General features: G+C 40.2%; 1 protein-coding gene across 1 annotated transcript in view; it reads left to right on the plus strand.

Annotated features, from left to right (window-relative positions):
• SCIN (scinderin) overlaps positions 1-6,886 on the plus strand; it is a 118,681-nt gene extending 111,795 nt beyond the window's left edge. The window contains exons 14-16 of the mRNA XM_019508497.1: positions 1,552-1,629; positions 3,513-3,573; positions 4,947-6,886. Coding sequence (XP_019364042.1) covers positions 1,552-1,629; positions 3,513-3,573; positions 4,947-5,080 — 273 coding nt within the window. The 3' untranslated portion in view covers positions 5,081-6,886. The remainder of the gene's footprint in view (positions 1-1,551; positions 1,630-3,512; positions 3,574-4,946) is intronic.
• Positions 6,887-14,682: the final 7,796 nt, after the last annotated feature.

Consider the following 14,682-nt stretch of genomic DNA (forward strand, 5'->3'; position numbering starts at 1 on the left):
CCCGAGATTGGGTACATTTACACAATATGTTTACTGCACAGTAGACTAATTAGCTGTACAATAAACGTCTCATGTCTATACGTGTGCCCGTATTAGGCTGGAGTAAACTAATTTACTCCACAGCAGGATAGTACTTGTTAAAACAAGTACTATTCTGCTGTGGAATAAAAGACTCCACAGCAGCACATGTGTAGATGGTGCCCCAGCTAATTCTGTGTTGAAGTACCCTTGTGCCCCAGCCAGCCCCTCTGCCTCACATTGACCCGGGGGAGAGGGGGGAGAGCAGGCCCAGACTGGCAGCTGACCCTCTGGTTCCTCTGCCAACTGGGGCTGCTCTGCCCTGGCTCAACATACTGTGGTCCGAGGTGCATGTGAAGTCGCACACCCAGGAACAATAAACTAAACTAACCATTTAGGGCTATAATTGTGCTATTAAGGCACTGTTGTATTAAAGGAGGAGGGAAAGTGAGCATCCCCAGCTGGAGTGGCCTGAGATGATGTGAGCTGGGTACAAGAATTTACAGAATCCAGGGGGCAGAGGGGTCATGCTTGGAAAGGAGGAACTAGCTCTTCTGAAGATTGAATGCTGCTAGCTAGTGTAGGAGTGGGGCTGCCCTGTACTTGAGATGAAATGTAATCAGACAGGATAGTATAGAAATTTAAAATCTGGATGCAGTAAAAAACCCTTCCTGAAGGGTTTTTTAATGTTCCTGTGGTGTTCCATAGCAAGAATAGAATTATTTGTAATGGTCTATAGAATTAATTAAAAACCAATAGAAAGTAAATGTTTTCTATTAACTACTAAAGGACTTTTCCTTATGAGATCAGGAGAGGCCCACCTTGGAGAATTCATGCACATACTTGACCATTTCCAGTTCCAGCACACAATAACAGGAGAGGGGAAAGTTCTCTGCATCTCTAGCCCTCTCTTCCTTTAGAACTGCCACTGGACCAAGACACAGCACAAGAAACTGGAGTTGTTTTCCCTCTTGCCAGTAATCATTTGAAAAAAATAGCAGTTTGTCTTTTTGTTCCCCTTGGGGCCTAATTTTAAATTGCTTAATTAAGCAGAGTTCAGTGGGTGTTTTATTTGAGTATGGATTTCAGGACTCAGACCAGAGATTGCATCTCAAAGCTATTACTTTCCATTTATTTATTGCTACTGTGGTATCTGGTAAATATGCATGGGCACACAACCTGAAAGGCCGACTCTGTCAAGTCATATAGTACAGATGGTGCTATGCAAATTTCCCAGCCCTCCTTTGCAGTGAGTTATCAATCCCTATTTACAGCAATCAGTGCTAGTATTTAAAATCACTGGTAGTGTCCCCTGAGCTTAGGCTTCCAGTTGTGCCAAACCGAGTGTTGGGTTTATAAGAAGGCCGGATGTCTAACTTGCTCCTATGAGTTTTATATGCTGTACCTGAAGATCAAATAATATTGAGCTTGGCTGTGCTGAAAAGGAATACAAAAGTATGATACTTTGTCCAAACACAGGAATGATAGAAGGTCTTGAATGAGCCTACCAAAAAAGTTTATTATCCATTTTAGATTGAGGAGGTTCCAGGAGAGTTCACACAGGATGATCTGGCTGAAGATGATGTCATGTTGTTAGATGTTTGGGATCAGGTAAATTATATATTATATATATATATATTATAATTTATTATTGCTTTATTCAGTGACTAGAAGTATTTACTCCTAACAGTAACTTACAGCTGGCAAACCAGAAACAAGAAAGGAAGGGAAGGCATAAGAATACTTTATCAACAATTGAAAAAGAAGATAACTATTTGCAAAAGGAAAAAAAAACAATGGTTTTGGAGAAACAATAGAATTGCCTTAAGGATGGAAGAGATTTTACCCTTTTGAAGTTATAACCAAGGAAGGAGCTAGAGCAAAAGTTTCTCAAATGTGCTTTGAAAAACTAGTACAAATGCCTGCAGCATTTCTGAAGTATCCTGCAAGGTCATAGTGAGCATTTCTCATTAATGCCAGTGGGACCTGCCTGGCTACCAGCCCCAGCAGTGCTTTGAAAGTGTCCCTCATAACGTTCTTTACATTATTACTCAAGTTTGTTTAACCTTTTTTTTTCAATTCCATTTGTGCAAACCTTGTCAAAAGAGGCAGATTGTACAAGAAGGATGTGACGACACGTGGTATGAAAGTCCGTTAATAGTAAATGAGCCAAATTGGAGACAGTGAGAAGAGAACCTCACTTTTTACCTCATACTTGTAGAAGAACAATCCAGATGTTGAGCTGCTTTTGTTATAGTCAAAGGGTGGTATCAAAACCTGCTCTAGCCTGCCAGACAAGATGTGGGCTTTCGGCTCCATTATGCTCCCAAACCCAAAGTTCCAGGCCTCATTGCTTTGACAAGAGTCATCCTCAGATACTACCTCACAAAATATAAGAAGTGAGGAATGCTCTTGAAGATGTAGTTGTACATTTTAAGGATCTGGACTGGTGTCAACTTTTCACCCAATAACCACAAATGCTAAGGTCTGAATCCGTGTGCTGGCCTGAGTTGCCATTATGCAGCTAACTTTAGCCCTGTAAGGCCCTTTACTTGCCTAAAGGAGAGTTAGATTTCAGCCTAAAATCTAAATCCATATTTTTGATGTTGTTTCTTTTACACACTGAAAAATTCACTTTATAAGTAACACAGGCAGAATGCACTGCCAGAGCTTGTGATCCAGACTTGTGATCATTTAGTGTGGGATGTAATGTTCACCTTGATTCCCCATTCTTTATACCTATGCAAAGTAATTGTGAAATGCCTACTATTTTTGTAAGCAGAGAATTCTGTTTGACAGGTTAGGTCTACACTACAAAGTTTTTTGGCCAAGATTATATCTCCTAATCAATGCAACCATGCTGGCTTGTATGCATGCAACTCCTTGTATGCATTCAGCTGTGACAACAGAACCATATTCTGACAGATTAAAATGCATTTTTCAGGGGGGTGGGGTAACTACCTTGTCAGATAAAAGGCTTATACCTCCTTGCACTGCATCTCCAATTGGGCACCTTTCCAACATAGGTATTATGGTTTCAGCTTCATAGAATAAACAAGCTGTTTGTGTTTTTATCCACTTTGTACAGAGGATAGCAACAATATAATATGCAGGCCAGATAAGAATCAGGCACTGTATTTTAGCTAAATTTCAAAACTTATAAGTGCCAGTCACAAACAAGAGTGAGGCTATCAGTATTTCATTAATTGTAAGATTTAGCACCATACTTGACAGTACCTAGGATGTAATGGGATTTTGAGGTATAGAACTGCTTCTGTTGAAAAGGTATATCATTAAATATAATGAGCCAAATCTCATTTATACCACTGAAACTCTGGAGTTACCCCAAGCTTGCCTGCTTTTTTCTCCTAGAGGAGTCAATTAAATTATTCCAGATTTTATACCAATGTAAAAAAAAAATCTATATCTATATCAGATTCTGGGCTGAAGCCCATAAACATTATGGCAACTAAACTTTCATATTCCATTTACAGGTGTTTATCTGGATTGGTAAAGATGCCAATGAAACTGAGCGAAATGAATCTCTCAAATCTGGTAAGAACATTCATGTGATAAAACCCTGTTTGAAATAAATGCAGCGGTGTTTAAATAAATCAGTGAAAGAAAAATGTGAAATAAGTTTAGTCATGTTTTATTTTTCCAAAGGGTCACCAGGTTTGGTAGGCAGTCATTCCTAAAGACATAATGATTAGTATTTTCCCTCTTGATCTGCTGTTTAAAACAACGCAATACTCACCAAAACCTCAATTGCATGTTGAATGAGAATCAACAACATAGTGTTCCAAGGCTGAGATAACCTCTGGCTGTATATAATTTGTAATAATAGCAGCTCCAGGTACACAACCTGCATTGCAGTCAGTGGAATTTTTTTTTAATGTGGATGGCTAAAATTGGACTTTAGAGGATATGTCTATACAAGACACTTAATGCACAGTAAACTAATTCTACTGCACATTAGTGTGCACAACAAAACCTGTGCTAATATGCTAATGTACAGTAGTATTAGTCTACTGTGTATTAAGTGTCACCCAAAAAGAGTGCAGTCACACTTGCACAGTATGGCAGCCTATTGAACATTTATTTAGTACTTGATTATACAAATACTAAATTGAATGTACAGTAGATACTGTGAATTAATGAACATGTAGACACACCTGAACTCTCTCAAAAGTAAGCTCTCATCAACTGCTCTCAGGTCACTCCCATTGTCGCCTATCTCTAATTTTAATGTAATGGGCAAAAGTCTGCTCTTAATTTAAAGATATACAAATCTGTCCACTAACCCAAACTACTTAGACAGTAGCTTTAAGAGCATTGAATCTGAACATACATTTCAAAGAAATACACTTCTTCTGTAAGAACTTGTGCTAGCTCCCCTGTGACTTAATACATTTCAGCCCATGGTTTACATTTCTCTTGCATACCCATCCTTCTTTAGCCAAGGTTATCCAGCATGGTTTCAGACCTTCCTTAATATCACACAGTAATGCTGAATCAAACTGTAATGAGTAGATGCATAAGGTCCTTCCCAGGAAAAATCACAAGTGGAGCTTCTGTATGCCAACAACTACATGTGAGTTCCAGTGCCAAAGGAACTCTTGTATAGTAGAAGCCCATGCTCAAAGTAAAGATCCTTATTTTGCTTGTGCTTTTTTTAATTGACCTAATATCTGAGCTGAAAATTCTGAAAATTACACTGGCCACTGAGTGCAATCAATAGTTATGTGACTGACTTCATTATAATTAAGTGGATTAACTGTAATGGTCATGGATTATTTTACCTCAAATCCTGCAGAAAACATGAACCTATATTTTACAGGTTTTTATTATTATTATTATTTTTTTTTTTTTTTTTTTTTTTTTTTTTTTTTTTTTTTTTTTTTTTTTTTTTTTTTTTTTTTTTTTAGCCAAACGCTATATTGAGACAGATCCTTCTGGAAGGGACAAGGGAACTCCAATCATTACTGTGAAGCAAGGACTTGAACCCTCAACCTTCACTGGCTGGTTCCTGGCCTGGGATTCCAACAAGTGGAAAAACTGATTTGTCAGAGAAGGTTTCTGCTACCAACTCATCAGTCGTTGGAATAGGCCTATGCTCTGGCATTTTTAAGCATGAGCTTGCAAAATGGTCTTGATGCAGCTATTATCACCCATCACCCATTCCCCAGCTTTGAGTAAGGTAGCATATCTTAGCTTTGAAAGGCTTAAATGAAAATGGCAAAATAATAAGATGGTGGTGGGTTATTTTTATGCAGTAAATACACGACACATTATCATTGGTTTGGTTTGGTTTCAGAGTGCCTTTTCAAACAGAAGCTGTAGATCAGTTTCATCAGAATACAAAATGCAAAAAATAAAATAACATCCCTGGGCCAAACTCTGCTCTCAGTACCTGTAGAAATTCAGAGTAAGTCCAAAGAAAGTACTTCTGATCTACAGTGATGAAACAGAGTAGAATTTGGTCTGATGAAGGCCTAACATTGCATTTATTCAGACCCATGGGAAAAACCCCAAAAGCAAAACTCATCCTTAATTTTTCTAACGAGCCAAAAATTTCTAGTCCTTTCTTGTGCAAACCTCCAGCTGAAGGCAGAATCACAAGTGGGAGCTCTGTTGGACTCATACTGGGTTCAAGCTTCAGGTTTGTCTAACTGCTGCTCTTACATGCATTCCAGCGAGCCATCACTTCTGAATGGCATCAGGAGTGACAGCTTAAACCAGTTTTAGACTGGCATGGCAAATTAGCCCTCAAACCTCCCCCAGTGCCATTCTGATTCCCTTCCCCTGCTTGATTTCCTACTCTGCTTTGTTTCTTGCCCTATTTGCTGCTGTACCGCTCGTCTCCTCCCTCATCTGCCAAGTGCCACTTGTGGCACTCATGCTTCAGGATGGCCACCTCTTGCTTAAACAGTGACTGGGTGCACATCATCTGGATTCATTAAGTGGCAATTCAGCACGTACTGCATGTCCCAGTACAGGTCATCTCAGCCCCTATCATGCTCACTCCCCTTGACTCATTTGCATTCAGTTTGTTTCAGAGATTCGTTCAAACTGCCAAACACAGCAAACATTTCTCATTATATAGAAGACATCAGATGCACTATACAAGGGCTTTGGCAAACCACTTTTCTCTCATTAGCACTCCTTATTCTGGGAACATGTTGCTATATGAGTAAGTTCTGTTGAATTTGGCCAGAAATTAAGAAGGGACCCTAAGTTATTTTGTTGCAAAGAATGCAGTCTGTTTTATTCTTAGGAATCAAGAGAGAGATTTTCAAAGGGATGTGTTTGTGTTTTTCGTTTAGCTTCACAAGGCCTCCACCCCACCCTCCAAGTCCCCTGTCAAAGCCCGCTGGGATTATTCTGTTTCAAACTTAGAGTAATCTCTTGACTATTTACTTCATAATGCTTATTTTACAGTTCGTATAAGTGCAACTCAAATTGCCTATGTACCAAAGTGGATTCTTAATAATGAATGTTAATTGTATTTTTATGTATTTTTAAATTAGTTAGAAAATTCAAGTTTTAAACTTGTGTTTGTACCTTTTCCTACGTAACTATTTAGATTTTAAAGCTCAGTAAAGCAAAGAAGTGAAAACAGCCTCAGCTCATAGTCAAAATTATTGAACAAATTGCATTATCTGGGCAACTGGAAGTACAAGAACAAGGGGATGCAGCAAAATATTAAAACCAGCTCTAAATCCAGCTTAAAGAGCAGAGAGGGCAGTGAGTTAATTCTGGGAGTTTATTAGCTTGAGGCATTTGTTTATATCTCTGTTACAGCAATTTAACTATATCTGGAAGTTTTGTGTAAAATAAAGTTACAGAACACAGTATTATAACAGTATGTGTAATGCTGCTTTCCTCTCTAATTGTTTTTGTTTCATCAGTGATCCCACTAACATTTAGCAGAGCATGGCCAGGCAAGAATAGGAAATCCTAATCTTCTTTTAGGGGTACACTTTAATACAGGTAATTTAATTCTCTGCTTGTGCACCAGTTTATCCCAGCAGAGATCTGGCCCACTTTCAGATCATACAGGTACAACATTGTACAGATGTTTCAACTGGTGTGTGAGGTGAGCAGCTAAGCTGTGAAAACCAATTGATGTATTTCTTTAAGGATGGTTAATAGTGCTCTGAACGGATATTCAGCTAGGTACCAGTGTGTTGCTTGCAGCTTCACCCAAGCACAACATGTATAATAGACAAACGGAAGAGAGTAGGTTTGAAAAAAACAATGTCTCTGGCATGTTTCTATGAAACTAGAAAAAGTGAGGTCTTTCCTAGCTTTCTGCAAGAAAAGCTTAAACAAAAACTATAACCCTTTTTAAAATCAGTTGATCAGTTAGAGGGCTTTACACAAACCACACAAGTCAGTAGGTACATGTACCCCTGCCTCCCTATGCTGTTTGATGTATCAGAGGATTTCATTATAAAACATAATAGCATCATAACTGCATTTTAACAGTTGGTCTCATACACACAGAGAGGGTTAAACTCTTCTTTTAAGCATGTTCCATAATGGGATTATACCTCTGATCTTTCCAGGGCTTTGTCAGTATATTTCAAAACATAGTTAAAACAGTTTTGGTTCATCTATGCAGGCAGGATAAATTGTAACCTTGGCTGAGAATGACATGTTCTCTTGACATAGTACTCCTGTGTAGATTGCATAAAGGCCATGTCAAAACGGCACCATAAACTAATTTAAGTATAGAGATTGCTGGGCAGGCTTCCTGTGGTTTTCCTGGCTGATCTTGTTTTGATTTTTAATTAAGATTTGTGCTGTAAATTCCTTAAGGAAGAAAAATGTCTTTGCCCACATTATGGAGAATAACTTCACTGATTTCTGTTTAGGTACCTAACACTAGGTTTCTAGATTATTTGTTTCTGTTCATGTTTGAAGTATATGAGGTGCTGCACATATGGAGGAGTTTGTTTTCTTAAAGATACTGGGCACTATGTGAGGCAGATTATGAGAGAGGAGGGATAACAATCTCCTCAACTATGGAAAATCTTATTATCAAAGTATGTATCAGCAGTGAGAGCTGTAAATACTCAGTATTGCTCAGTTAAGGATACTGTTCACTTAAGGTTTAAGTGTATAGCTTTAAAATAGCAAACAGCAAACTCGCCTCCTTTATAGAAAGAAAAAGGAAAAATGTGTGTAAATATTTAGAACTGCACCCAAGATTGAGCCACTTGTGTTATTATGAAATAATAGATGGCACTAGTTGTCTAATTATAATGGTGAAACATATCCCAGGGGCAGGGGTGGCAAAACACAGTCCATATGATGATCTTTAGTCCGCCCCAGTTACAGAATAGTCTGTCATACACATGCTTCTGGGCTGCCTCAGAGTTGCATGTAACTTCCTGTGACTATCACTAGAAAGTGAAAAACTGTACTCTCTCTAAGCTCTAATTTCATTGCAGGGACACTAGAAAACAAGAGACTCATAATGCTGCAGGATGAGTAGACATCTATTCTGACTTTGGTTCCCTTGCACTTTCTTTTCCAGCCTCTCTCCTTAGCCTGCCTGACTTAAGGTTTAGGAAGCAAACACACACACACAAAATTTCCCCTCCCTATTGCTCTTCTGTTGTACAAGCTTTAAATAATACTTCAGCTGGGAATTGTCCAATTTATTTTTATTACTCCTTCTAAATCATAACAAGCAGAGTCTTTGTACAGAAGATAAGCAGCTGGGTAAATCACCCCATGCAAGGCCACTTGTCAATTAAATAAATCAATACTATCAACAAAAAGATACTATAGGGACAATATTTGCCTCCTTCCCCTGAAAAACCTGCCCAGAAAGCAAAGTAATTTGGAATCCCTGACATATAAAATGAAAACAGCAAGAGGCAGGTCCTTCTCCAAGGAACTATTAACTGTTAAACAATTTCTGGCTAATTTTTTATTATTCCTTTGATAGAATTGCAGACACAGCAATTATTCAAAAGATAGGCAGAAGCCTCCTAAAGTTACTTGCACTCCTATGGTATCTCTATGCATCCCTGATGTCAGCAGGTTCTATGAGGATATATGTAATGTTTCTTTAGAAGTCTAGCAGGAAGCCAAGAGGAATCAAGCTGGGAAGAGCTGTGTTCTAATCACCAATTTCTATAGAGAAGCTCTGCTTCCTACAGACACTTCATAACAACTCATGAAATAAGCTGCTGCTTCCTTTCTGATTTAGTTAGGCTATAAGATGCAAATCTACCCTGCCTTCTGCCTGTGTTCAGACTAACATAGATAACTACCTCTCTCTGGAGAGGGAGAGAGAAAGCCTGTCGCTATCTTCAGTGGTACAATTGTTTTCTAACAAAGCTCCTTATTCAGTGTTAGAAAAACACAGTTCTTTACACTGATTTCATATGAATTGCACCTGTGTATGTCAAGACTGAGTTTGGTCACCTGACCCCTAAGGAAATTGAACTAAAAGCCTCTTTAGAACATTAACCTGAAAGGTCTCTGCTATTTAAGACCCCTTCTACACTGGGATTAGAGCTCAATGAGCAACAGCTGTGTTTAAACAGGCTAATTGGTTATAGGTATCAACCTTTGGGTGGAGAGGTTTAGAGTGGTCAGGGGAGGGGAGGTGGTCTCCCTCCCTCTCTCCCTTAGCTGCTGTGCTAAGGGAGGGAAGAGGGATGGAAGGGAAGAGATGATTGCAAGAGCACCAAGAAGTGTTAGTGAATATCTGAACATCGGGGATTACAGGTGAGGGAGCTCAATACTGAACTCATTTAGGCCCCAGTCTGCCAATGATATGTGAGTTACCCTCCCATATGCCTACCGCACCTAGTTATGTTTGATGGACCCATCAAACTCAGAATACTTGTCCAGGATCTCATTCTCAGCACCTAACCCAGATGCTTTGGATAACACCCCACATCAGAAACTACTCGAGCACATCATCAATCCCTAGCATCTTGGTACCATCTTACATGCATTGACCAAAGCAGTTCATTGCCACCGTGTGTGTGTGTGTGTGTGTGCGCGCGTGTGTGTGTGTGTGCATGCACACATGCATCATACATCATTTGTTAAGCCACAGCCCATTTTGAAAAGAACCATCTTGCTCAGGAAGATGAGAAATGGCAGAGAAGGAAGGTAAGTGCACAATGGCTCGGCCAACAGCTGTGCCCTCCCCGCAAGGCACCACTTGCCATATCTGTGGAAAAAACTTGCAGAGCATAGATTGGACTCCTTGGCCACCTTATAACTCACCAGAAACCACCCTCCCCACCCCCCAGCAGACGCGTGTACACATATATATACCCCTTCTGCCAAATTTTGTGCAGATCCCTCATGGCTTGGGGAAGATTATGTTGCCCATAAGCTGAAGTACATGATTATATGGAATTGTTTCTGTTTCATTATATATAGCTACATTGGAAGCGCTATTGTTCACAAGAGTCCAGGGGACATGTTTAAGGTTGGTGTGAGGAAGGATGATTTCATAGGCAACGTGTGGGGAGAGTACTCTGGATATACGAGTTCCTTCCCCAGCTCTGTCATGAACTTGTGTAATCTTTAAGTTAATCACTAAATCTCTGTGCCTCTGCACCATAAATTGATGGTAAGAATTTGTAAGATGATAAAAATTCATCTGGTCTATTCAGGTGTGAGTTCTTCTAGGGGATTTTCACTTCTTTTGTATAATGCCTGATGCAATAGGGCTGCCTCTGTGTGATCTTCCAGGCACAACTGTCTTAAAAATACTAATCATAATTCCAGACAGCAGCCAGGGTTAAAAGCATGGTGTATGGTTTTGCTCCAAGCAGGATTAGACAGCTTGGCTTTTATAATATGGGCAGCCACCTTGACTTCTTCTTATACATGTCTAACATTAGGGCAGCTCCGCTAGTGGTAGTGATAGTGATAAACACGTAACACCAGCTCTGCTGTGTAGACAAGAGCACAGCTGTATGATACGACACAGGCCAACTGGAAAAAAATCCCTGTCAATATTACTCAGGGTAAGTTTGTCTGAGACTCCCATTAGTAAGGACTATCTGTATATTTATACAAGTTTGTTCTCCTTTTCAGCAAGAGGCTGTACTGGTGATGGCAATCACTAGGTCAGACAAGGCTCAGCTGTATTTGAGGCCCCTCTCAGCATAAGTCAAATATGACCAACATTCTCCTTTCTGCCAATCCTTCTCAGTACCAACTCCTCAAAACCTTTTCACATGGCAGGTAAATCCCCACCACCAGCCTGCAGTAATATTGCTGTTGCTGGTACTGACAGAGACTGAGCTTCTATCTTTCTGCCACAACTATTACAGTGGTTATCAAACATATGTTAATGTGGTTTCAGTACATTAATCTAATGCTGCATGGGGTCCTATATACTGCAAAGTGCATGAACTGAAGCAACAATGATCTCATGCTGGTTGTTGATGGCAGCACCACTATAAAGGATGGATTCCCTGTGCATGCTGCTGTTCTTTGCAGTGGTCCTTCTCTCTTGAATAGTGTTCTGGTAGGAGTCTTTGTTTCAAATGAAAAGCAAAGAACATAATTTTGTAATGATAAAGGACTGAAGTGAGGGAATCCCTTGTCACAGAAAACACTCACCTGAATGAATCAAAAGAGATTTAAAAAACTCAGATGTTGTTCACTTTCTGTGCTAGCCCTGGATCAATTAGCAACCAGGGTTCAAAGGGCAGTTAGCATTTCTCTAGGTTAGTGCTAGGATGAAAGTTCTTTGATTTTAGCATCTGTGAATAAAAAGGGCTAAATTCTTAAATAAAGCCCACTGGATAACATCTGCACATATTTCTAACAGATAAGTCTAGGCCCTCAGTAGCAAGACCTGACATACAGCATGACAAACCATGGGCTTTATAGTAGTAAAAAATGTTGCATGCCTCATTTTCCCTGGCTAGGCTGTATGCAAGGAAGGAAGGGTTAATTCAGTCCCTGATAGGTCCCAGAGCTGATGGATGAGAAGAGATGGACCTCCACTTACAAAGGATTTGAATAGCTTTGTTGAAAGTGGGACTAGAAGTGACTCCCAGGATGCATCCGGGGAATTTGAGGGAGATGAGCATTACAATGGATGGAGCAGCCTGAAAAAGCAGTGTAAGTCTGTGAGCTGGAGAGTCTGAAGAGAAGAAACAGCAGAGATTCCCTTGGGAATACATGGGGCTGTGTGGACTGCAGAAACAGTTGCTGAGCTAATTTTGTAGCTTTCAGGGTTGTGTGGGATGGACTAGGGTCAAAGGGACTGTTTAACCTTAACAGGTGGACAAGATCTTTGCCCCAGTAACTTTATTGAAGATGAATTGTCTGTTTTGCTGCTAGGAATTTGGGATATATTCTTTTCCCATTTGATGAGGTAAAATCCCTCTCTCAGGAGCTGAACTAGAAGACAGCCCTCTGAGGAAGAGCTCCAGATAACCAGAAAGGATTAAGAACTGAAAGACTAGGGAAAAAGGCCATGACCTCAGAGTTAGGAGGAGTCAGGATTACCCTGCTATACAAGAAGCCATGGCTGGGCTGGTTTCAGGGGGATACACAGAAACACCAGACGAGGCCAAAGGTCCTGAAAAAGGTCACCTGGGGGAATTCATGGGAGAGGCCTTGGAGGTTCAGGTAGAACAGTCCTCCTTCCTTGGCAAAATCTCTGCAGCTTCCTCTCAGAGCTTGTACTCAGTACGTGGAATACTGAATTGTCTGTCATCTGCCTTCCTCCTTGCCGCAGTTCTACCACTAGCCAACTGGAGCTAGTGATACCAAATTTTGGAAGTACTGATGCATCGATGCCATCAAGGAGAGCTCTTCTCACCACCACTGCTGAAACAGAACAGTAGTGGGTGCTGTCACTTGTTCCTGCATACACATGGCTGTGTCCAGATGAGTCCGGCTGTGAGGTATGTGGCGTCACAGATACATTTGCAGCACCATGTACCGCACATTCAGCTGTTCTCCATGCTGCAAGGGACAGGGGGGTGGGGGGCTGGATATCCAGGGGTCAAAATAATCTGTGCAAAAAAAAAACAAAAGCAACACATGCAGGGGCAGCATGCACTGTTCAAAACTAGAGCCTGGCTGGCCATAGCCATCCTCTGGCTGCTGGCCAGTCTCCGAGTGGCAGGAATGACACTGCTGCAGTCATGAGAGGCCCCCAGATATGGCTCCTGGGGCCAGCACAGTGCTGGCCCCAGCCTCGCCTACCCCACCCAGGGTAACCTGCTGTGGACCAGAGGGTACATGGCACAGGTGTTTCCCAAGGACAACTAACGGCAGCACAAGGTGTGCCATCGCTAGTTGTCCCTAGGGAACCAAACATCCACACGTGGAGGCAGCCTATGAGGCCAGCCCACAAACCATCAGTGGCTAGCCAAAGAACTCCCAGTACATACAGTGTTATATTGGAAGAATGAGGTAGAGTAGAAAATTGAGATGCCTGGTTTGAAAGACGTTGGTCAGGCTTCTTCCTCTTTAGAGTCTTGACCTGGCCTCACAGTTCAGCAGTCAGAAATCCTATCCTCTAACTTAGCACCCTTGAGCTGGGGGCAGAAATTATGTGCAAACTGGTATAAGTGATAAGAAATGGGTTCAAATCTGTAACACGAGAAGGTCAGTGCACATAAACTGCTTTCAAATGAGCAAAACCATTTTAATGTAAACCTGGATGGATGTTGTATCAGACTTAACTTGTTGAACTTCTGTCCCAGATCCTGGTGATCGATTAACACCCAAGAACAATATCTGCATATCCACATGCGCTTTCATTCACATGTGGTTGGCTAATATTTTTGTATTAATTCTGATAATCCACAGAATCCATGGATTTAACCGTAGAGTAGTAGGACTTGTAAAAGTTTTCAGTTTGCACCCAAAATCTGCAGATTTCTGTGCCTTGCTTCCCCATCATTGAACAAGATTATTCACAAAATGTAAATGTTAGAGGTCACCTTTCAAAAACTAACCTAGCTTTATAAAAAAAATAAATCTTTCGTGACGTGAATGAAGAGGACTGATTGGAAATTGGCAATTTCCGTATATAATGTAATCAGTAAGAGGCAAATCAAAGGAATTTCTATTTTTCTTATCAGTAAGCAATTTATATTGTGTTCTGCTTTCATTGAGGCTGACGTCAAAGGTAGCTGAAGACTAAGAATTGCAAACATTGATTCCTTATAATGTAGCTCTTGTGGGTTTAAATTGACTTCTGGTGTGTGCGAGTGGGTTCTGTCAAGTCTCAATTATGCTAGGGAAACAGTATTTGTTCCACTCCTTTCTCATTTGGTGACAAGTATCTTGTAGCTATAGCACTTGTATGGCATATAAAGATAATTCTCCTTTAATATTACATACAATATTAGAACTGCTTTGATATTTTAATAAACCAAAATCTATTGCTAAAATAATGGACATTACACTGCTTAAAACTATGGAAACAGAAAAAAGTTATTAAATTGTACCATAACAGTATCAAAAATGACAACAAAATGCTGCTGACATGTTTAATATTGTTTTGAATGAAATGTGTTGCAAGTGTGTAGGATATTTTGTGTTTGAACATTGATATTTGCTTTCACTTTCAATTTAGCTTTCATTTTCCATTTCTTGTACCAGGTAGATGATTGCACCTTGCATCATTGAAAATATGTTTGTCTT

The sequence above is a fragment of the Gavialis gangeticus genome, unplaced genomic scaffold (assembly GCF_001723915.1).
Source record: "Gavialis gangeticus isolate Ggan-Ray unplaced genomic scaffold, GavGan_comp1, whole genome shotgun sequence".
Classification (NCBI taxonomy): domain Eukaryota; kingdom Metazoa; phylum Chordata; order Crocodylia; family Gavialidae; genus Gavialis; species Gavialis gangeticus.